The following is a 23,689-nucleotide window of genomic DNA, read 5'->3' as shown; positions in this document are numbered from 1 at the left end:
ACCAATCGTACAAGAAAACAGCTACATAGCTTAGACACGTGGAAGTCAACGACTTTTACAACCAGTCTCTGTCACGACTCAGGTGCAACCTAATCCGCCATAATGGATCGAATACATCCTGACAATTGACAGCCTCCACTCCACTCTCGGAGTGAGTGAGAGGGCGATACAAGTCCCCACACACTCCCCTCCTAGTGTGAACGTTACAATTCAACAAAGTCACAAACATTATATAATATGCAAAGATTAATAAAATTATGCATTAGCAACATTAGAATAACACAAAGTTACAAACACTATAATATGCAAAGATTAATAAAATTATATATTTGAAAATCTCACTTGCTTTTTACGAGCGTAAGTTTTTAAAACCTTTTCAACCATTGGTACTGGCAGATCGCCAGGACCGTCCAAGTCGTGGGTTCCAGCCAAACTGGATGAGGTGACTGGCGAATTGCCAGCACCATTCGAGTCCTGGGTTCCAGCTAGACTCGAAGGGGTGGTTAAAGGAGGGTCGCTATCAAGTGTATCAGCTATCAAGTCTTCAGACATGAGATATGCCGGCTTAAGTAGCTCAACCGAGACGCTTTTCGTTTTCCCGTTGATATCGATATCAAACACCCTATCGGACAGTCTTTTAACAACCTTGTAAGGTCCGGAATAAGTTCGTTCGAGTGCCTTCGCAACAACATTGCGTAAGAAAATATGGGAGCATTCGTATAAATTTTTAAAAACAAACGCGCGCCTCTTGTGGTGATGTGTGACTGGAACAGGCCTGACGAGTCGCATAAACTCACGAAACTCCTCAATGAATGTGCGAGGATCAGGAGTAAAATCCCCTTCAAGAAAGAATTCGCCAGGCATGCGAAGTGTCGTGCCAAACAAGAATTCGGCAGGCGATGCCTCGGTGTCAGCACGAACATGAGAGCGCAACCCTAAAAGAACCGTGGATAAGGTCCGCGTCCAATTCTTGTCATTGTGACACTTCAAAGCGGCTTTAAGGCAACGATGCCAACGCTCGATCATTCCGTTTGCCGCAGGGTGGTAAGCAGTCGTATGGATGTGTTGAGTGGCAATAAGGCTAAGTAAGGCTTTAAATAAGGTGGCTTCAAACTCAAGACCCTGGTCAGAGGTAATAACTTTGGGAGACCCATAACGAGAGACCCATGTATCATAAAAGGCCCGCGAAACAGTTTGGGCAGATTTATCCGGGATTGGAATGGCCTCTACCCAACGGGAGAACCGATCAATCATTGTCAAAATATAATGGAAGCCGTTGCTTGGAGGCAGAGGGCCCACCAGATCGATATGTACGTGGTCGAAACGACCATCAGGGGTTACAAAATGTTCAGGAATAAATTTGACATGCCTAGAAACCTTGGCATGCTGGCAATCTAAGCAGGTTTTGCACCATAGTGCAACATGACGGTGCAGACCGGGCCAAATGTACTTCATGCGAATTTGCCTGTCAGTTGATTTGGTTCCACAATGGGCAGCGTTATGTATACGATCAAAGATCACGCGCCGTAATGGCAAAGGGATAAAGGGGCGAATGGAGTCGCCAGAGACATCACAATATAAAGATGTCTTGTCAGGACCAAAGTCGAAGGTTTTAAAACAGAAGTCTTTATGGGGTGTCTTAATAAGCTCTGCCAGTTCTTCATCTTTGCTCTGCAAATCAGAAATTTGTTTTAGAGAGATGTCTATGGGTAGAGAAAGAGACTCAATACGTGACAAACAGTCAGCCACCACATTATCTGAACCTTTAATGTATTCAATGCACGTAGTAAATTGGGAAATGTATGAAAGTTGGCGAGATTGCCGGGGAGAAGCTTTGTCTGGACGCTGAAGAAAAGCGTAGATCAAGGGCTTATGGTCGGTCACAACCTTGAACTCCTGACCTTCAAGATAATGCTCAAAGTATTTAATTGCCTCGTAAATGGCTAGCAATTCCCTATCGTAAGGACTGTATCGAGTCTGCCGAGGGGACAATTTCTGAGAAAAGAATGCCAAAGGCTCCCAAGACTGCTTCGTTCCATCAATCGGTTCAGACAGTTGTTCGAGGGAAGCACCAATCGCAATGTCAGAGGCGTCGGATACCACACGGAGTTCCGCACCAGCGCGGGGATGGACTAGTAAGACTGCACTAGCTAACTCCTGTTTAACTTTTTCAAAAGCTCGTTCAGACTGATCCGTCCAGATTATAGGACTTTGATCATTTTTACGCGAGTCCTTGAAATATGCATTTAAAGGAGCTTGAGAGGAGGCCGCGGTAGGAATATTGCGATGGTAAAAATTTACCATGCCTAAGAAGCGGCGAAGCTGAGAGACCGTAGAAGGCTTGGGGAAACTTAAAATGGCTTCAACCTTAGTAGGAATAGGAGATATACCACGATGGTTAATGCGATAACCCAGAAAATCAATTTCATTAACGGCAAGAACACATTTGGCGGGATTTAAGCGAAGACCAAATTCTCTAAGTCTTTCGAAGACTGCTCGTAAATGAGTGTGATGGTCTTCAATGGTTTTGGAGAATACCAAAATATCGTCCTGATAAGCAAAGGTAAAATCAAGATTGCTCAAGGCTTGGTTGAGATATCTCTGAAAGGTCTGGCTAGCATTACGCAAGCCGAAAGTCATGAACATGAATTCGAACAAACCGAAGGGAGTTATTACAGCAGTCTTTTCGATGTCCTCAGGATGAACTGGAATCTGCTGATAAGCACGAATAAGATCAAGCTTGCTAAAGATTTTTTTACCATGTAATTCACTGGAGCAGTCATATAAATGGGGAATGGGATATTTATCCGGTTTGGTAACAGCATTCAACGGTCTATAGTCACCACACACCCGCCACTCGGTGTCACCCTTTTTGACCATATGAATGGGACTTGCCCAAGAGCTAGAAGAGGGTCTACACCTACCAGTGTTTATCCAATGCTGAAACTCCATTTTTGCATATTTAAGCTTATCAGGCGGTAGCCGACGAGCCCGAGCTGACAAGGGAGGTCCTGAGGTAACTATATGATGGAAAACTCTAGGAATTTTTGGAGGAATATTGCAGGAGCTGCCTGTAATTTCTGGGAATTCTGAAAGAATTTTTTTGCACTCACTATCTATCAGCACACAATGTATGGAGTGTACAGGAGCCTCTTTGACAATTCCTTTAGAGCATAGCTCAGTTGAAGTGTCTATTAAACATTTCCTGCGTAGATCAACCGCCAAATTATACTGAAAAAGTAAATCGGCGCCAATAATGGCATATGGAACCTCCGCGATACAAAAGTTCCAGGATATATCGCGCCGCAGCCCCAAATTCAGAGTACGAAGCGCCTCACCATAAGTATTTATGAAGCTATTATTAGCGGCATAAAGTTTTAGCCGAGCCGGTCTGTCGCGAAACCTAGGATCGACTGGCACTAGCGAAATGTCCGCACCGGTATCGACAAGATAAATTTGACCTGTGGTTCTGTCACGGATATGAAGACGTCGAGAAGGTCCAATCACACCTTTACCTGCCGCCTCCAAACAGGAAGGTGTAGAACTTAGTTTTTTGGCTTAGCCGAAAATTCCGCGAACATTTTACACCACTCTTTGCACGAAAGAGCGTTATTCGGGTATTTCTGATGCGCATAACATAACTCGGATTTCGCAGAATTACTCCTGCGACCCTGATTGGACCCAGACCGTGACCGACCGCGACTGCGTAAGCGTTTAAATTCCATTTGCATTTGCTTAAATGATTCCATCATGGTGTCAAATTTAGCCTCGAGCTTTTGAAATTCAGAGCGGTCTACTGGCAATGATGGCTCGGGTTTTTTAAACACCCCGAAAGCTTGGGGAAATTCAGCGTTCGAACCCGGTTGACACGAAATTTTGTCGGCGATAGTGGCTAAAGTTTCAAGGTCCTTGTCTGATACAATCGTTAGAATGTCGCGCTGTTGTTGCGAAAGACAATCGAGAAAGATTGTTTTAAGAACTTGATCCGAGAGGTTACTTTCATTCAAATCACGAAGTTGACTCAATACTATAGAAGGTTTGCAATTAACATCGACACGACCCTTTAATAACTTTTTTAAACTGTCCTCCTTAGATAAGGAAAAACGTGAAACAAGCTTGGCTTTTGCTTGTTCAAACGCATCACCCGGAAGCGGACTCGATTTAATAATTGAGCTGATACATTTGAAGGCTTCCGCATCGTCAATAGCCATAACTAAATAATCGAATTTTGTAGAATCTACAGTTATATTGGCACGGCGGAAAGCGGCATCGACCTGAAAAAGCCAGCACTGAATGTCAGAAGTTATAATTTTGGGAATTTTAGGCGAAACAGCGTCGATGCGGCCTTCATTACGGCCATTACCGGCAATAACGTTAGCCAGGGCGTCCCTGACATCACGTAGTTGAGCATTAGTTTGATCTAATTGCACTTGTAGCTCTTCAGCCGACATTATGGCAACAAAATGAATAATATATGTGAAATAAATGAATAAAAAAATAAAAAAGTATGATCTAATTTTAAATTAAAAATAGTTTCCAACACAATATTTAATACAGTAAAAACAGTGACGATAATTAATCAAAAGGGTCAAGGGTCAATCAAAAAGGATTATCACACATCCATAATAAAAAACTAAATTTAAACGTTTGTACCTTTACGCACTGCACTGAAGTATCATGAAGTATCAAATCAGCTGATCCCTCAATCACAAGTTTGAAGTTTGAAATCAGCTGATCTTGCTGTCAGACGGCGAGATGCAAGAGTCAAGTGGCGAAACGTCGCGCTCCAAAGTACAGCAACCAGCCAAACATCCGGCAACCGGTAAACAGCACCCGTACGAACACTACCAACAAGTGCGGCCAATAGTCGAACTGCAAAAAGCCGGCTGCACACAGCACAATTTCAACCGACAGCAACTGCGTGCCAGAATCTGCCTAGCAATACGAACAATCACAAAGCCGGACGCACACGATGGCAGATGGGAAAAATTGGCGGTAAGGATACTGAAGACGGCACAATTTTTCAATAAAATTCATTAACAACACAACTGAGCGATCACATCACCGTTCCAGGGTAAAATTACCAAATAGCGTACTAGTTCACTGCTAAATTACAGCACACGCACAACCGTTACTATATGAACGTCGGGGTCACCACTGTAGGTTTTGTAGTCACCAGACGAGAGATCCTATACTCTTAAACACCAAAATAATACACTTGTTAACGGGTAACAATACTTTATTGTACCAATCGTACAAGAAAACAGCTACATAGCTTAGACACGTGGAAGTCAACGACTTTTACAACCAGTCTCTGTCACGACTCAGGTGCAACCTAATCCGCCATAATGGATCGAATACATCCTGACAATTGACAGCCTCCACTCCACTCTCGGAGTGAGTGAGAGGGCGATACAAGTCCCCACAATTTAAATTTTAGTTGCGCCCTCTTGTGGTGAAATACGGAACTTAAAAATAATTTCCAGAATTTTCTCATGGCCACTTTTATAATAATAAAAAAAATCCATTGTTGCCAGATGTACAGGTCCAGCCGCTTACCTCGCTTGTTTGGCCACCCGGTACTGAAAAGAGAAAAATACTTTGTTTTCTGTGTGGTAAAGCAAATGTAAAAGTAAGCTAATGTCGAGTTTATTCAAAAAACTTGGACAGTCCTCCAGAATAGCATGTGGTCATTTCTGTAGGAACTTAACAACCACAAATGTTTTAATAAAAATCTTGGTAAGAATGGCTTACTTAAGTCACTAACTTTTACAAAAATTATAAAAAACCTGTTCAAGAAATTTCTCCTTTATTTGTACAAAAGCAAGATGATGAAAGGCCTTACATAAGGGTTAATATTTATGATCAAGAAGTTAAAGGACTATTTGATTCTGGAGATAGTTTATCAGTAGTGCGTTCTAAAGGAATTAAGATTTTGACAAAATTAAAATTGAAAATTCAGCCAATTCAAAACTGCTGTAAAATTTTTAAAATTTTCATAGTGCCTAGCATCAGTCATTCATTTATCTTTGGCATTGACTTTGCAAACTAACCTATCTGTGGATTTTAAAAATAATAGCTGGAACATTTCTTTAGACAATAATGATATTAGTAGGTCTTGTACAAGCATTAAAAAATAGGAACAACTTTTGTGGCCTAAATTGTATTTCCTTGAAGATCTTTCTCCTGACCAAAAAGCTCAGGATCAAATTATTTTGGATTCCTATTAGATGCCCTTTCCTATTATATATACTTTATATTCTTTGCTTTAAAGAAATTAATCTAATCATACGAGGCAAAGTATTTAAATTACAGGAAAAACAATGGCCCGGTATCAAAAATGCCGATACGTAAAAAGTTGATCATTGTGCATGGCGTACGTGACCAATGACAAAGACAGACAGATAGAAAAATCACGTTAGTCAGAGAGAGAGAAAGAGGGAAACAACCTGATTCCACTAAATTGTTTAAAATTCAAAGCGAAAACCAGCTAACGCCATCTACGAGTTCTTTTTTTGTTTACAATGCCATTAATCCAATTTACACTAGATGTCACGATCAGTACTATTCATACAATACTAAATTATTACATTATAAAAGCAACCAAAAAAAACCCTACAAACTATATATTTTTATGATGGATTTAGAAATAGTTGTGTTCAGTTAAACTTGTTTAGTAATCCTGGTTATTTTTTTTTGTTGGAGATAAGTAGAAAAAAAACTACTTCTGACGATCGATTTATATATTTTGGTCGAAGTTTCGATCTCCACGAGATCATCCTAAGGATTCTAAAAGATAGACGAAAACACAAATAAAATTATACATTTTGACATAGTTACAAAGATTACATTTTCGCACACAGTAAAAGTGACAATTAATGCTCAGTTAAGTATTCTTCATTCTAATTTAAGTATTTTATACAAAATGAATTCTTTTAAAGAATTTGATTATTAAGTGAAAGATTGCTTTTTCTTATATTAAAAAAATATTTTAAAATTCTTTATTTCAGTTGTGTCTTAGTGTCTCTGTAAAATAAGGACGTCTATTGTAACACCAATTGATAAAGACGGTTCATAATCAGAGTTATCCAACTACAGGCCTATATAACAAATAAATAATTTCGTAACATTTTTTGAGAAAAGTTTAAAAACAAAGAATTTCAAAATAATTTACATACAATTATATCTTAAATTAATATGGATTTCGTCCCGGTTTGTCTATTAAAGATGCAGTACACGAACTAACCTATTTAACAAACAATTCAGATATATTATTAAGTAGAAAAACTTTTGCCGATCTTTTAAGATCTAGCTAAGGCCTTCTTCAATACAGTATCACAAGAGGGATTTATTAGAAAACTGGAAGATGTTGGACTGAGAGGTTTGATTTTTGCCGATTATCTCACGGACAGAGATGGTAAAAATTGAATTGAACTCTCATATCTTACGCAGACGACACTATATCCTAAATTATATTATTTGGGAGAATGAAAAAAAGGTTTATCGAATGTAGGAATCGAACTACTTGTTATATGGTGTTATAGGTAGCCTTGCGTCAAATCGATTTGTGCACTTATTTAATTTAAGGAGAATCTGACGACAAGGTCGAATCGTTGAAAATCAAGTTCAAAATTAAAAATGTCGTTCACAATTGAGCACTGGACTTTTCTTGGCTTTTGTTAATACCAATTTTTCTAAAAGGTCCAACTTTCTACCCTTGGAACAATTTCATATTTATGTATGGTAGTGGAATGTCCCACAGATAGTATTAGATTGTTAGCAAAAGTTGAGTTCGTTTCCGAGGCGTCAGAGTCTCTATGTTTCTTATACAGACTTGAAGTGTTCCAATACCCTAGTGTAAATTTGACGCCTAGGTTGGCCTACATAAACCGATCATTGCAATTCCCGTAACTCAACGTACAAACTCCCAATTTAGTTTTCTTTCTTGTACTTAGTCTTAATCAGAAGATTGCAGAAGTGGAAAAATTAAGTTTTTAATTTTTTAGATTTAAAATTTAGTTAATTGTAGAGAAATGTTACCTATATAACTTAGACAGTCTAATTTCGTTTTTTTTTTCATATCATTTTAATAAACGTAACTTTTTTAGCATGCAGGTGATCCAGTTGAAGCCTATCAGTGTTTGGACGAGGCCCAAGCGATGGATACCGCCGATAGATATATTAATTCGAAGTGTGCCAAGTACATGTTAAGGGCTAATTTGCTAAAAGAGGTAAGACAATCTATAGGTAGGAGTAAGACGATAAATTAAGTAAATCCAAAATAAAATAAACAAACATTCTATAATACACAAGCAAATTTCGATAACATTTTATATCTATTTAACAAATCGCAGAATATGTTGTGACGAGGAGAAAATCGCAGATCGAGAATACTCAACCAAATAATTAATCAATCAATTAGTTAAATTGATTTAGTTAGAATTTGAGTAAAGTACTCCACACAGAAATCTTTGCCAATGTCAAGTCTACATTTTACTAAACGAAATTAATTTTTAGACCGTGTTGAGTGCTCGCGCACATAGGAATTGCATAAAATGTTTGTTTTATTCAATAATATGAATTTGGATATCTCATACGTGTACATTTCTTGCAGTATTCCAAGACATAACTCTTGTTGTTACATACCGAGAATTGATCTTATTAGTCTTGTTTGTGTTATAAATACTTGTTTTGTAGCAGTAAACATACTCCATAATGTAGTCTTGAGCCAACATAGCATCGTAGATCATCTGGTTCTCCAAAACTAGTTTTAGGTCCCTGAACATATAACAGTCTATTTGAATGAATTTTGAATTCAGAATATCATACTGTGCCTTCCAGTTTACATTCTCATCGAGTGTTAAACCTAAAAAACTGGAGGTGAAAGTTCTAGATATTTCGTCAAATTGAACTTTAACCCATTTGACCCTGAAATTATATTTTTCCGAATTTGTATATTTTTTTCTTAAAAACGGTCAATCGAAGGTCCCATAAGTCGAGAAAAAATCATGATTTTTTTTTCAATATCCGGTTTTGGAAAAAACGGCGGTCCTTTTAAAAGGACGGCAGGATAAAGGGCTACTATTAGAAAAATAAGTAAAGGCTTAATAATATGTTTATATATCTTACAAAATGCTTAGCAAAATTCTTAAAACTTAAACTTAATTTGTATGATAGTCCACAAAACAGTTTTTTGGGTGAAGACCAACTTCACATTTTTGGCACACAAAATTTGCTTTTTTGTGGCACACAGCACATTTCCGCTGACTCTCGTGATATGTAACTAAGTGATCTAGTCTATCGTAACGTGAGAATTAGAATGCAGTTTTTGGCAATTTGGAAGGTCCTCTCTTAGTTGTTTTTCCTATACGTTTCGATCAGCTGTGTCCCTAGGTCCCTTCTAAACTGAAGTTGGTCAAGAGTACCACCATTATTCCTATGGAGTTGCCACGAGTTTTGTGAGGCCATGTCTTCACAGTGGGAAAATAACGGAAAATACCACTTTTTACCTCGTACTGAAACTCTATATTGGCTTATGTTTTGGTCACTACGGTCTACACCTCCCATATTTTCGTTGTATGCCTTGATCAATTGAGGCTGATCTATATAAACATGCTTTTTTTCAGCCTGTGAAAATCGTTTGACCTTATTTACTGGCAAAACTGAACATGCATTGGTGGCTAAAGTAACAACGCTGTTGTCATTCCATTTGCATAATTCGATTTCATTATCGGCAAACACGCCATTCAAATGTACCTCGTGTCTTTTTCTTCAGAACTGCCGCATTGCTAAATGGAGATTGTGGGATCCGGTTTTCACGTATAGTACCAGTTGCCTTGATGTTCCTCAATTTTAGCTCCTTTAGAAGTGACAAAGATGTGAAAAAATTGTCAAAAAATATGTGAAAGGGCTGGTAAGGCATTTTCTGTAAAACATCTGCATATTGGAGAACAACTGACGCTCCCAAACCCAGGTGTTCAATGTGTCCGGAATTGTTGTCGACGCACCTTGGTAGGGATCAAAATAAACAATGTATCCAAGGCGTAGGGAACCTAACCAAAATTTATACCCCCACCTTATAGGCTTGCCTCGAATAAATTGCTTACCGCTATGTCTCCCAAAATACGGTATCATGGCCTCATCAAGGCTGTGATTCTCTTCAACTAGGGCATAATCAAAAAAATTTTTATTTAGGCTCTTGAAAAGAGGACGCAGTTTAGAGTACTTGTCTTTTTTATCAAGGGAATTATTATCACTGCAATGAAGATTACTCATTATGAATTGAAATCTATCTCTGGAAATATCGGCTAATATAAGTTTATTCTGGGTATCGTCGCAATTTTGCCAATACATATGTCGCCTTGGAACAGTTGTATATCCACTGACAAGTAAAACCCCTATGAAGCAGTACATCTCGTCTGCAGAAACGTTACCGGGGCGGTTTTTTTGCTGTGCATAAATATTGGTAAAATTGACAATTTCTCCCACCAAGTTCTCATCAAAGAACAGCTTGAAAATATTTCCAGGGGAACAATTGCTTTGTGCAGTTTGAACTGATTGCCATTGCATAAACGTAGACTCTAAATCTTTATTGAGAGTATAGTCAAACGTCTTTATGTGTTTAGGTCGCCTTTCAACAAAAGTGGACAGTGGTAGATCGTCATCACTGTCCCAGTCGTCTTCACCTTCTACGTCAAATTTAATTTCAGCCGGGGTCCTCAGTTGCACTCCGGGTAAATTATTTGGTACTACATCGTCTTCAGCCCCAGAATCTTTATCGGTATCGCAGTTTTCGTTGGCATTTTCGGGTGGAAAAATTGTAATGCCTGTAGGAATGTCCGACGTAGAGTCATTCTCCAATTCCTCTAAGATTTCTGCCCTGGTTAGTGGCTTTTTCCAATACCTGTAAAAAACCACATAGTAGTATATAATCGTACCGTCCTTTTAAAAGGACTCGTTTAATTGAACGCTCCTGGATTGATCAAGAAGTGTGAAACATAACCACAAATATATAAAAAGGTCAGTATGTTATGTTATTTGTTAAAAACAATCAAAACAAGAACGAAAAAATAAACGAGTTTTAACATATCTTACCTTGAGTCACTCATTGCAAAATCAGTAGAAACACAGCGTGTTTTATTCGTCACTATCGATCCAAAAATTAACAAAATCCTAACGATCGCGATTGACCTTGTTTAAGATGTTAACTAAATATAATGTGACACTGGCGACACTTCAAACCGTCAGCTGAATCAGAAAAATACAGGTTTCTTTTTGAAATCCTTTTAAAAGGACGGTAGGCGTAAATGGGTTAAGAACAACATCAACATTTTTCATATTTTATGCAGCATGAAATCTTAAATAAATAGTTTTTGAGGTATTCAAATACAAAGAATTATCACTGAACCAACTATAACCTGTAACAGCTAATGAAAACCACTGTTGCACAACTCCTTAATCTCACAATTTTTTGTTAACACCATAAATGTTGAATCATCTGCAAAAAGTGCAACCAAGCAGTCTGGATCAATTTTTTCTTTGATATCTTTTGTGGATGATATAAATAAAAACTTGGAGAAATAAGGAGCCTTGTGGGACACCTATTATAATAGTCAAAATGTCTAAAGTAGAGTAGAGTCAAAAAGTAGCAGATCCTGTATCACCAGCATATGAAAGACTGATATATTATTTCCGGTTGTATAAATATTTGATTGTCAATTCAATGCAAAATTCCTGACACCATATACCTCCTTCTTTTTTGGTAGTAAGACAACCACGCAGTTAAGCTCCCTGCTGAGATCACAAAAGATCCCAGCATTGATATTATTATTATTTTTTTTCTACTAAAATGCTGAATAGTCTTCATAATTTAAAACTTCTTTTTAAATCTAAACTAGCATGGCAATTCCCTACCTACTGCACTACTGTGTGTTAAAACTTGCGCTATTGGGTTTACGATATACTTAAGGAGAAACCCAGAAATGTCATCAAAATAAGATATTTTTTTCATTTTTTGTTAATATATGTTTAATTTCATTTTCCGTCGTTGGATTTAGAAAAAAGCTGTTTGGATTTCTGGCTATATCAAGCTCATATTCGAGATTATTTTTAATGTTTTTTACTACGTTTAAGGGTACTTGCTGGAAAAAATTATTAAAATAATTGGTCAGTTTCTCAGGACTTTCCTCCCTGCAGCCATTAATATTAATTTCTAAATTATTATTCGTATTTTTCTTTTTGTTAGTGACCTCAGAAACTACTTTTTTACCGAAGCTTTTTACCGATTTTGGTAATATTTATTTTGTTGTTATTCCTAATTTTTTGTGCTCTTTCGCTTTAACTTTGTAAAAGACATTTATTTAAGAATACTACTACTTTAGTTTATGAAGTTATTTTAAATAGGAACTAGATTTTATAGTTTCAGTATTAACCCAATTGTAATTATGGTGGGTGTCTCAGTCAGCAGCCTCGTACTTATAAAGTTTTGAAACAAAAATTTGTAACAAGGTCATTTTTAAATATTTTAACCAAATGAATAAAAGTTAAGATTCTCCAGATCCCGTCTAAAGCGTAATTAATCCTGTAACAAACCCACCTGTTCAGATGGTTCTTTAGTTTTACCCTTATTACACCTTATGGGAAGCTTAGACAATAACTCTAGCTTACTTAAAAACAATAAAGACATCTGAATTTGGTGAGCGATATATACAGATCATATACATATTGAGAAGCTTTGAATAAATTATTCTAAACAATTTGTCCTGAAAAAGATCATCAATTTATTTACAAGATTGGAGGTGCGTATTTTCGTAATAACTCTTTTCTGATAAACTTACCGTCCCTCTATTAATTTACTCTAAAAAATAAACGCTACTGTTTGGTGCGTTACACATTTTGGTCGAACTGTAATGTTAGAATAGTTGTTAAAATTATTAATAACGTCTTTATTAACAATGTTGTGTTGCATTTTTTGACTTAAAAGCATATATATAAACAAACAAACAAAAACAAAGTCACGGTCTCATAATCAAATTTTATTGGCTACACGTGTTTCGCCCTGTATAAGCAGGGTATCATCAGGCCTAAAAACAATTAAAAGGGATGTAATATACAACGACTTCTAAATAAACTAAAACTACCTTAGGACCTACACACATACTGTAAAACTTATATACGCAAATTAAAACAAAAATAAAAAGCTTGTGGTCTTGTTGGGTTTTGAACCGTAGACCGCTATATTACATTAAAAAATTACATTGTATATTTAAAATGGTAACTTATAACTTAAGCAGATAACATACATAAAGAAAAATTATCTAGGAAATGTTATTAAAAATTAAATTTGGCTCAAATGTAAAGACGTTATTAACATACTCAAGAATAGGACTTTTCTTGGCTCTAGTTATTTGGAGTTTTTTTAACAGGTCTAACTTCTTCTCTTTAGAGCATCTATAGAGGATGTCAGCTCCATCAGGTGCAGTGAAACTGTGGGATATTGCTAGCAGATGGTTAGCGAACGCTGATTTAGTTTCTGCAGCATCCGTGTTTCTGTATTTATCCACAAAACCCGTATGTTCTTTAATTCTAGTGGATATTTTTTGGCCTGATTGTCCAATATACGCTGCGTTACAGTCGTCACACTTTAAAGCGTACACCCTCGATTTAGAGAAGAAGTCAGATCTGTCTAAAACCTTAATTAATTGTCCTTTTAAATTATTAACTGTTTTAAAGGCTAAAGTTAAATTAAAAGCCTTTACTATAAAAAGATATGGACCGATATACTGGAGTGTTCTTAGCATGTATTAGACTATAAGTCAATTGTAGGGTAGGGAACTGTAGAGTAGGGACTTAAACCAGGCAAATTTATAAGACTGTGGAGAATTTGACGAAAACTGAATAACGTTATCCGTCTTGGTTGGTTTGCGCTAGATTTCAAACTCTAATTTGCTGTTTTTCTTGGTACTGAGGACATCCAGAAACGGCAGTTTACCATCTACCTCTTTTTCTGTGGTAAAGGAAACATTGGGGTGAAGAGAATTAATAAACCCAAAAAACTCTGCCATTTCGACATCACTACCATTCCCCACCACAATAATGTCATCCACGTATCTCCTATATACAGTCAGAAACCTTCCACTATTTATGATCTGTTTCTCCAAATGATCCATGAAAATTTCACTTAGGAGAGGAGCGAGGCTCTACTCCATAGCTAAACCGGTGATTTGCTTATCAAATGCGTTGTTGAAAAGAAAGAAGTTCTGATCAAGGACCAGTTTAAATAGGTTCATTAGATCATCTATAATAATACGACTCAAGGAAGACTTAAGTAAAAGGTCTCTAACTAGAGTAATACAATCATCTGGTGAGATGCGGGGAAAAAGGTTTTTTACATCGAGAGAAATCAGTTTTGAACCTGTTGGAATGGTGACAGTTTTCAAGAAGTTTGTCTGTTCTACAGAATTTTTAGCAGAAAAATTTTATATTTAGAAGCACATAGTTTTCCAGAGCTATATAATAATACCTTCTTTAACCTAAATAATGGTACACTTATTTAGTATTATTTTGTTTTGTCCTTTATCAGTAACAATTTCTTTGCCAAGTATATCAATTTCGGAGCCGCCATTGTTTTTATGACGGTGTCCTCCAAGGTTTCCTTCAATTCACCACAACAAGTCACTTGTTTGTCAAAAATTTGTTTTAATATTTTTTTTTAAACAATATGTTTTCTTCAACATAGATTGACAATTAACGCAGTTTACTGTATTTGTTTTGGCACTTTTGTAACACATTTTACGAATTTTTTTGGACGACATTATAAACGTTTAACGTCCGTCGATACATCCGTCCGTGACAAAGCAGGCTGAATAAATTACAGCCAATTGTTCAACATATGTAGCTTCTTAGCAAAGTCCCTATCGTAGGACACTGTGTTAACTTAAGACTATAAACTAATTTCAATTTTATTTTAAAAATGGTGATTTTTCGTTAATTCGAACGAATTTTAGGCCGAGGACACCTGTGCAAAGTTCACGCGCGAAGGCGTCTCGGCGATGGAAAACCTAAACGAGATGCAGTGCATGTGGTTTCAAACCGAGTGTGCGCTGGCGTATCAACGTTTAGGAAAATACGGCGAGGCCCTTAAAAAATGCCACGAAATTGATAGGGTAACTACAACATTTCCTTATTTTCTCCTTGATTTCCCCGTTTTTTCGCGATACCAACGTAGTGCATTTTATTTAGCATTTCTCGGAAATAATCGAGGACCAATTCGACTTTCACACGTACTGCATGAGAAAAATGACCCTGAGGTCGTACGTCGGACTGTTGAGGTTAGAGGACGTGCTGCGAGGTCACCCGTTTTACTTTAAAGCTGCCAAATGTGCCGTCGAGGTCTACTTGCATTTGTTCGATTCGCCTTTGAAGGACGAGAATGCGGAACAGGAGTTAAATACAGGTAAGTGCAAGCTATAGATATCAATTCAATATTAGTCCTTTTTTAATGCCAGTGTGAAAACGTTCGGTCGGATCTTAATATTAGTATGTGATCCCCCGAGGTTTGAAATGAAGAGTTTGCAAAGTTTTAGCATAGTTTCAAGTTACGTACTGCAAAAAAAGGTCCTAGAACTATAAATTAAAATTGTAGGATTCTTTAATAAGGTTTTTTACGACATTTTGGTACTTATACATTAATATGCAACAACTAACGAACTGTTATTGAGATCAGTGGCATATTGTCCCTAAAAATAATCAAAAAAATCCGCGGGTCAGACGGTGGTTGTTAATTATTCCAACAGTTAAACTATTTCTTATGACTGACTTCAATTGCCGGGAAAATTTCATTACACTGTTTCCTAAGACTTGAAATTGAGTTAAAAAATTATTAAAATACTCATAATTTTATGTCTGGTCCTGATTTTGAGCTCTATGAGATCATTTTCAGAACTCAAATTAAATGTCTATTAAGAATATTAACAAAAATGATAGGGCAAATGATAGTGAAATTGAGGGTTGTTTTAAGAACTTGTGGGGGTACTAACTCATTCGGCAAGATAGAGCAACAAGAGGACCTTTGGACCTCAAATAGCTCCATAAGAAAAAAATCTAATGAGGTTATATCCGATAACTTTGGTGGCCACTTAATCGGTCCTCTTCGTCCAATCCATCTGTTAGGAAAAGTTACATCAATAACTGTTCGAAAATAATAAGGTCTATTTACTTTCTAGAAAGACATCACATAAAAAATTAATGTTGGCATTATAGTTTCTACTTGAAACACCCTTTAACCAAAATTCTTATTGCAAAGGACGCATTGAATCAAATGGACAACAAATTAAATATTAGTTGCAATAAATCTAGAATAAATTTGTATGTTTTAATTCCATATATTTAGCTAGTCTGTTACGTCATATTTGACAAAATATGAACTTTAGGCATATGGTTTGCTATACAAAAAGGTGGTTCTATTTAAAAGAATGAATTTTAACGCCATAGTTTCTACTTAAGGCACCCTGTATAAAAAAATTTTATTTCAAAAAACGCGCAAGTGACTGTACCAATCGATTTGTCCAAAAAATAAAAGAAGAAAAAAAATACCTGAATTTTAAATGAATTTGTTCCTTTTATCGCACTGTATATATATAAAAAAATATATATTAATTTTTCTAGGGTCAATTTTGATTTTAAATACGAACACATAAAATAAAATACACTTTGAATAATAAAACATTCATATTTTTTAATATACAGGGTGTTCCAGAACTATGGGATCAAACTTCTGAGGGTTGTTCAGTGCAACAGAAGAATCCATTTGAGTATAGGAACCCATGTCCGGAAATGCGTCGCTACGCCACTACGGCCCTAAGACACGTTAAAATTTATAAAAAACATTAATTACCTAAATAGGATCTGCTGCATTTATTTTTACCTTTTGTACATGATACCATAACAACAATTGTTTAAAATCAACGCTTATCAATGTCAATTCTCAATGTCATTTTTAAACATTTTATAGCTTACAATTTTTAAACATTTATTGCTAATGGAAAACTTTACCAATTAAGAATTGGCGGATATGCATTTGGCATACGGAGCAACAAACTGCAATGCACGAGTAGCATCGCGGTTGTATCATGAACGTTATCCCGAACGACAGCATCCTGAATACAAAAAGTTTATTGCGGTTCATCGGCGGCTCGCTGAGACAGGCATGTTTAAGACCAAGATGCATGATACTGGTGTTGCTCGAACCGTAAACACGGTCGAATTTGAAGAAGAGGTGCTTCAGCGAGTTGCCGATGAACCACCAAATAGCACCCGTGACGTCGCTAAGAATATGAATACGAGTAACGCGTCTGTCTGGCGGGTCTACACGAGCAACAACTCCATCCTTACCACTTCCAGAAAGTTCAAGGTATGACTGCAGCCGATTATCTGATTAAGCCGATGGCTTCTGGATCACATCATTGCACAACCAAATTTTTTACGATATGTTTTGTGGACCGATGAAGCCTCTTTCACAAGAGACAATATTTTTAATAGTAGGAATAGCCATGTTTGAGACGAAGAAAATCCTTATGCAATTTTTCCAAGAAAACATCAGAATCGTTGGTCTGTCAACGTATGGGCAGGCATTGTTGATGATTATTTAATTGGGCCATACCTTCTACCGGAACGGTTAACAGGACCTATTTATCTGCGTTTCTTGGAGGAAGTTCTCCCAGAACTCCTTGAAAATGTTCCACTAAACGTTAGACAGCAAATGTGGTTTCAGCATGATGAAGCGCCGGCTCACTTCGCTGTACAAGTACGCGAGTATTTGGCTCAGCGGTTTGGGCACCGTTGGATTGCCAGAGGTGGAGCAGTTTCTTGGCCTCCTAGGTCACCCGATTTAACGTCGCTCAATTTTTTCTTGTGGGGACATGTAAAGTCTTTAGTTACGAAATTCCAGTAGAATCAGAGCTAGACTTAATTGGACGAATAACAGCAGCATTTGAAATCATTCAAAACGACGATAACATTTTTAGTGTAGTCCGCCGAAATCATGTGCGGCGTTTAAATCAGTGTATTGAGGTGAGGTTGGAGGAAGACATTTTGAACAATTGTTGTGATGGTATCATATACAAAAGGTAAAAATAAATGCATCAGTTCCTTTTTAGGTAATTAATATTTTTTTCTAAATTTAAACGCGTCTTAGGGCCGTAGTGGCGTAGTGACACATTTTCGGACATGGGTTCCTATACTCAAATGGATTCTACTGTTGCACTGAACAACCCCTAGAAGTTTGATCCCATAGTTCTGAAACACCCTGTATATCAAATTTATCGTCAGATATTTTTTCTTTTAGTGAAAACTCTCGTAGTAGTAGTAATCAACAAACAAACTTGGTGCTCAAATTAGTCTTAAGGCAAAATTGTTCTACTTAAATCAGTTTTTCACCTGAAAGCAAATTTTTGCTTCGTTTACTTGTTATATAGAATTAATGTATAAAGAGCCCTCTATAACATCCTGAAAGAATTACAAACATAACTTAAAAAGCTTAAAAGTTATCTGGAAAAACGTCCAAAATCACCCTACAAGTATTCTTAAACTAGAATCTCCTAAAATCAATAAGGTCCTGTGCTTTATCATTAACAACTCGTTTAAAAATGGAATATTTACGGAAGATTCAAAAGAATCCCCAAATTAGCCCGTGCCTTAAAAAAGAGTGTGGTTTAGGTCCTACAATAATAACAGAAAAACAAATAGTAAAAGTGTCAGGGATGGGAAAATGAGTTATTCTAAATATTTATTTAGGGATTAAGGAATTGCACAAGGCAGCACACGTGCACCGGTATTGTTCATAATATTTATTAATGATCTTGATCTAATAAATTCAGCTACCCAGAATGTTGTTAAATATGCTGATGACACTAATATTATTATTGCTGGTAAATCACTAAAAGAATTATTAGCTAAAACAGAAGAATTCTCTGACGTGATCATATATTGGTTTAATACAAATATGTTAATTTTAAACAAAGAGAAAACAAATATAATGTTTCGAACAAAACAATGTAACATATAAAAGCTTTTGCAAATAGCGTTTGGCAATAATGATTTAAATATAAGCGAACATGCCAAGATTTTAGATTTTAGGTTATCAATGTATACAAATATAGTTATCAATCAAACACCTTGACTTAATAAAAAAATAATTATTATTGAATTAATAAAAAAATTAAATTCTATTTGTTATGGCATTAGAGTAGTTGGAAAATACATGAATGAAAAATCCTTAAGAATCCTGTACTTCACGTTATAAAATGTTTTTATTATTCAAAAGAGATTGATAAGAATTATAAAAAGGGTTTTTTTCAAAGCTGTAGGTCAGTCTTTAGAGATTTGGGTATTATGACCTTATATGCCTTATATACATATGAATGTTTAATTTTTTTCTTTAAAAACATCTTTTTCAATAAAAAACGGAGCATAATTATAACACAAGGAGATTAAAAGTTAAGTATCTACTTCATAAACTTTCACTAACAGAAAAATATCCACATTTTGGATGTATAAAGCTATTTAAGTCTCTACCAGGACAAATAAAAAGAAATCAGTTGGGTGGTTTAAGGCTGCAATTAGTAAAGCTATAGCCCTATTCTTTAAGAGACTGTTTTATTTAATCCTAATGAATGTTTTTGTTGACATTTCATTTCACGTACAGTGTTTGTACTTGTGCTATGTGATTTCCAATAAAGAGATTATTATTATTGCAAAGTTAGGACTAGTGAGCACTCAGTTTTAAGGTAAATCTGGACCTAACTCAGAAAGTATGAGACCCACAAAATGGTTTGTACATGAAATTTTCCCTTAAGGAAATCATTTTCTTTGAGTGAAAACCCCATTTAAGCATCTCAATAAGTTTTCATATAATCCTCAAATAACAAGAAAGTTTAGCATCAACATTATTATCATGAAACCAAACCTGTTCTACTTAACCAATTGTCCATCTAGATAAATGTTAACGTAGCCCTCTATAGCATAAAAAAAAACATTGCTCCGATATTCCTAATTAAAATCAACTCTTTAAGTATTAATAAAATTTTATTCCTATAAACCTCTGGGACAGTTTGGCAAAAAACACATAATTATTTACATAAAGAATCTCTTAAACTACACCATAAGTTAACTACATAGTTTATCATTAAACAATAATAGTTCATTGGATACTTCTAAGCACACTGGAGCAATCACAGACCGATTTCTACTACCTAAAGCCACCAATTCTTATATCACAAACAACGGATACATCAACTATCCTTTTTCTCCTGGATACTTTTTTCTACTTGTCTCCTCTCGATAAAATACTCCCTGCGTCTCCTATCCACCCCTTGCGGCGTTAAAAAGTAAAAATGCGCCCCCTCGTCCCCCGGCAAAGAATAATGTATATATCTTTCCTTGTTCCCTCTACCGTCAATCGGAGGAGGGGTTATCTCAATCGCTTTTACTATCTCCGGGTTAGCTGATACATCTTCGTAGTACTGTCCCCTTATTGGCTCACTAAGCGGATTTACCGGAGGTCTCTGTTTGGCATAATTCACGTTTATGTCACTCTGCAATGACGGTTGCCTATATTTCGGTCTGGGGGGTTGCCTATTGTACGACGGCGCCCTAGTAACGGACGGAATCGGTGTGGTCGAACTGGGCAACTTCCTCCCGAAAATCGTAAAATACTGTTTGGTATTTTTATCGAAATAATCCTCGTCGGGTTTCGTGTAGTACCCCTGATGTATCGGGTTCGGGGTGGCGTCAAATGAAAACTCCGCTATAGGTCTAGAGGACGTCACTTCGATGTTATGCCCGTAAGATGGCGCGGGAGGTCTTCGAGGGGCGGGAGGCTGTTGAATCTCTTGCAAGTACTGCTGCCGAGGTCTCTCGGTACTGAAATAACTGGGTTCTTCGACGTTTAAGGGCTGTACCTGTTGGTAACTGGGCCTCTCGGTAGGAACGATTTCTATGGCGGGCTGTACCTCAACGCTGTACTGCGGAATCGGCTTGAAACTGTCCTCGTTATCGTCCATTAGTGGTGAGGGCTTAAATGCTACAGGTCTCTGATGGTAGTTTTGCGCTTGAAAACTGTATTGGTAAACCGGTTTCGGAGTGGGTCGGTGGTATAGCTCTGGCACGGGTGTACTGTAGTGCTGACTAATTTGGTTTTGTAGCTTAGCTATGTGGAGGCTGAATGTTCCTTGTTGCTTTTGGGGCTGTACGTATGTCAGTTTCGGTGGGTGCGAGTGTTCGGTCACGTAGGGTCGTCCGGTCAGGTAAATGTATTGGGGTTTGACCGAAGGGGTTCTCGGTGGAGCCACGGTGGGTTTCACAGGGATGTAGTACTGGTTGGGATAATAGTTCGGTTTGACGAATGGCTTTTCGGTTGTGATGGTGTTTAAGGCAGGATCGGTTTCTTCGTAGTAGTAGTAGTTGGCCGGTCGCTGGGGTCTTTGGGCGGGTTGTTGTTGGTATTGGTTTGCATTGATACCTGTAAAATTTTTATTCATTTAATTATTGTTTTACCAAATATTAATTACTTAAAACTTATGGCATAGTATTTGTTTGATTGAACAATGGCCCCTATCGAATTGCGGCCATTGAGCTAGTTTCACACAAGAATACTGTTTAAGCCCTAACCTAAATAAGGTGTTTGCTCATTTAGTGAAAATGCAGAGCCATTTCCATTAGAAAAATGATCATAAGGAAGAGGAACAATGACGTATTGTCATCAATACTTGCTCAGAAGTTGAGGCATGAGATGTCAGCATCGACATAATCGTTTTAAAGATCCAGCTTGTCTTTATTCATTGATGGTAGCAAGTACAGTGTTAATCGATTCCTGTTGCTCACTCCACAAATGTCAAAGAAATGTACGAGACATTGGAATAGCTACTTCAATTGACAGTTCCTATAACTGGAAGATTTATATGCTGTTATATGCTGACTTTAACTGTCGATATACTGACTGGCTGCAAGGTCGATATAGCGAAATACAATTGTTTTTTGTGTCTTTGGGACAGTAGAGCAGATGTGCAATATTTTACTCAACGTGATTGGGTTAACGAAACATTTTATAAAAGCTTTGATAACAAATCCGAAAAACGCAGTTCCTAAATACTCGAAAAGCAAGTTGTCAAAATTGTGAATAGACAAAATCAAAGATGGTTTACAGATTAACAAATTATTCACGGACACAGAATTTCAACGAAGCTAAAGCTTGGGGAGCTTTTCCACAAAGTTGTTTGAGGATTCTGAGGCAATAACAGGAGCAACAACGACCGTCAATTGGCTCATACAACGATGAAAAAGTTTAACGCTATCGGTTAGTATTGAAAAATGTACATACAATGAAAATATATTAATCTTCTTGTTTGAAAATGCATCTACTTCACATTCATTTGGATTTTTTTTCCGAATGTAGGTGCTGTAAGTCATGAACGAGGCGAGGGACTTAATTAAAGCGTTATGAGGATTTTTGTGATCAAGGCATGATGAGGGACTATTGCTAGATGCAACTTTGTGAAGGTTCCACGCAACATAAGAGAAAAGGTTTGAAAGTAAACGCGATTTCAATTAAAACTTTGTCAAAAACTGCTAAATCACATGTGTACACATTACGCATCATAAATTCCACATTTTTCATTTGATTTGGACTAATTTATGCTTATAATACAGGTCACAAAATAATCTTTGAGCCTTAACCAGGCCACGTGAAAGCAAGATATGTTTCGTAAGCCTGGCTGATATGTAGTCAACTTGTTTATCAAACCGCAGCACATAATCCAATCCAGGCATATTCTCAAGAACTGTCGTATCTTGATTACTCCTTGGAATACCTCTTAGTCAACAACTTACAAATATCATAAGAATTTCCTGTAAACATTAACAATAACACGTTACACATCATCTGCTCCTTACCTATGGAATACTTCTCTGGCAGCGGCGTAACCGAGTTCACTTCCACCTGATTGGCCGTCGTATAGTACTTGAGGGGCACCTGCGTAGTACTAACCACACTTCCCTCATACCTATTCTTCTCCCTTTCATATACTACAGGCCGTTGTTCTGGTCCAGGTCTTAACCTCCCATAGTTTTCCCTCTGTGGGGCCCAACTAGCCACTTCTTTAGGTCTCAACTTGTACTGTCCAGCCTCACCGCTAATATACGGTCGGTCAGCCAGTTCATTGGGATGTCCGTAAGTCTTGGGAGTGGCTGTTTCTGGCTTCACCGGCTTCAAAATCGTCACCGGTGGCTTCCTTTTGACGCTATTCGCTGGCAAATAGGTGCGATTTAGTTTATTCACGTGCACCGGCAGTATGGTGATCAATTTTGGTTTTCCCGTGGTTGTTTTCACCAGCTTGGTGGTTTGCACTGGTCGTTTGCGCGGTCTGTGGACTCTGGTGGTCACTTTGCTGTAGTTCTTCACCACGGTGACCCTGGTGGGTACCGTTTTATACGGCTTAGAAGTGCTGATCTCGTTGCTGATGGTTGGTTCTGTTGTGGTGTGTTTTGTGGTGTAAGTGGGTCGTGTTTTTGGATGGTATCTTATTGTGGTGGTGGTGGTAGTGTCTTCGAGTGGCCCGAAGAATTTTGGGGGCGGTGGCAAGATTATGCCCGGTACCAACGGGCCTGGTGGTACCTGCAAATTATTTTCGAGTCA

General features: G+C 37.2%; 2 protein-coding genes across 3 annotated transcripts in view; one reads left to right on the top strand and one right to left on the bottom strand.

The window, feature by feature from the left end:
• The window catches only part of LOC126738590 (N-alpha-acetyltransferase 15, NatA auxiliary subunit), a 265,256-nt gene that overhangs the window by 26,894 nt on the left and 214,673 nt on the right, over window positions 1-23,689 (top strand). The window contains exons 9-11 of the mRNA XM_050443990.1: window positions 8,109-8,231; window positions 15,006-15,164; window positions 15,241-15,454. Of these exons, the coding sequence (XP_050299947.1) occupies window positions 8,109-8,231; window positions 15,006-15,164; window positions 15,241-15,454 (496 nt within the window). The remainder of the gene's footprint in view (window positions 1-8,108; window positions 8,232-15,005; window positions 15,165-15,240; window positions 15,455-23,689) is intronic.
• LOC126738589 (uncharacterized) overlaps window positions 20,064-23,689 on the bottom strand; it is a 61,452-nt gene continuing 57,826 nt past the window's right edge. For both annotated transcript variants that reach the window (XM_050443989.1, XM_050443988.1), the window contains 2 exons: window positions 22,948-23,668; window positions 20,064-21,517 (listed from right to left, as the gene is read on the bottom strand). In XM_050443989.1, coding sequence (XP_050299946.1) covers window positions 20,289-21,517; window positions 22,948-23,668 — 1,950 coding nt within the window. In that variant the 3' untranslated portion in view covers window positions 20,064-20,288. The remainder of the gene's footprint in view (window positions 21,518-22,947; window positions 23,669-23,689) is intronic.

The sequence above is a fragment of the Anthonomus grandis genome, chromosome 7 (genome assembly GCF_022605725.1).
Source record: "Anthonomus grandis grandis chromosome 7, icAntGran1.3, whole genome shotgun sequence".
In the NCBI taxonomy this organism is placed as follows: domain Eukaryota; kingdom Metazoa; phylum Arthropoda; class Insecta; order Coleoptera; family Curculionidae; genus Anthonomus; species Anthonomus grandis.
The sequence above is the reverse complement of the archived record's forward strand: the minus strand, read 5'-3'. Positions and strand labels throughout refer to the sequence as shown.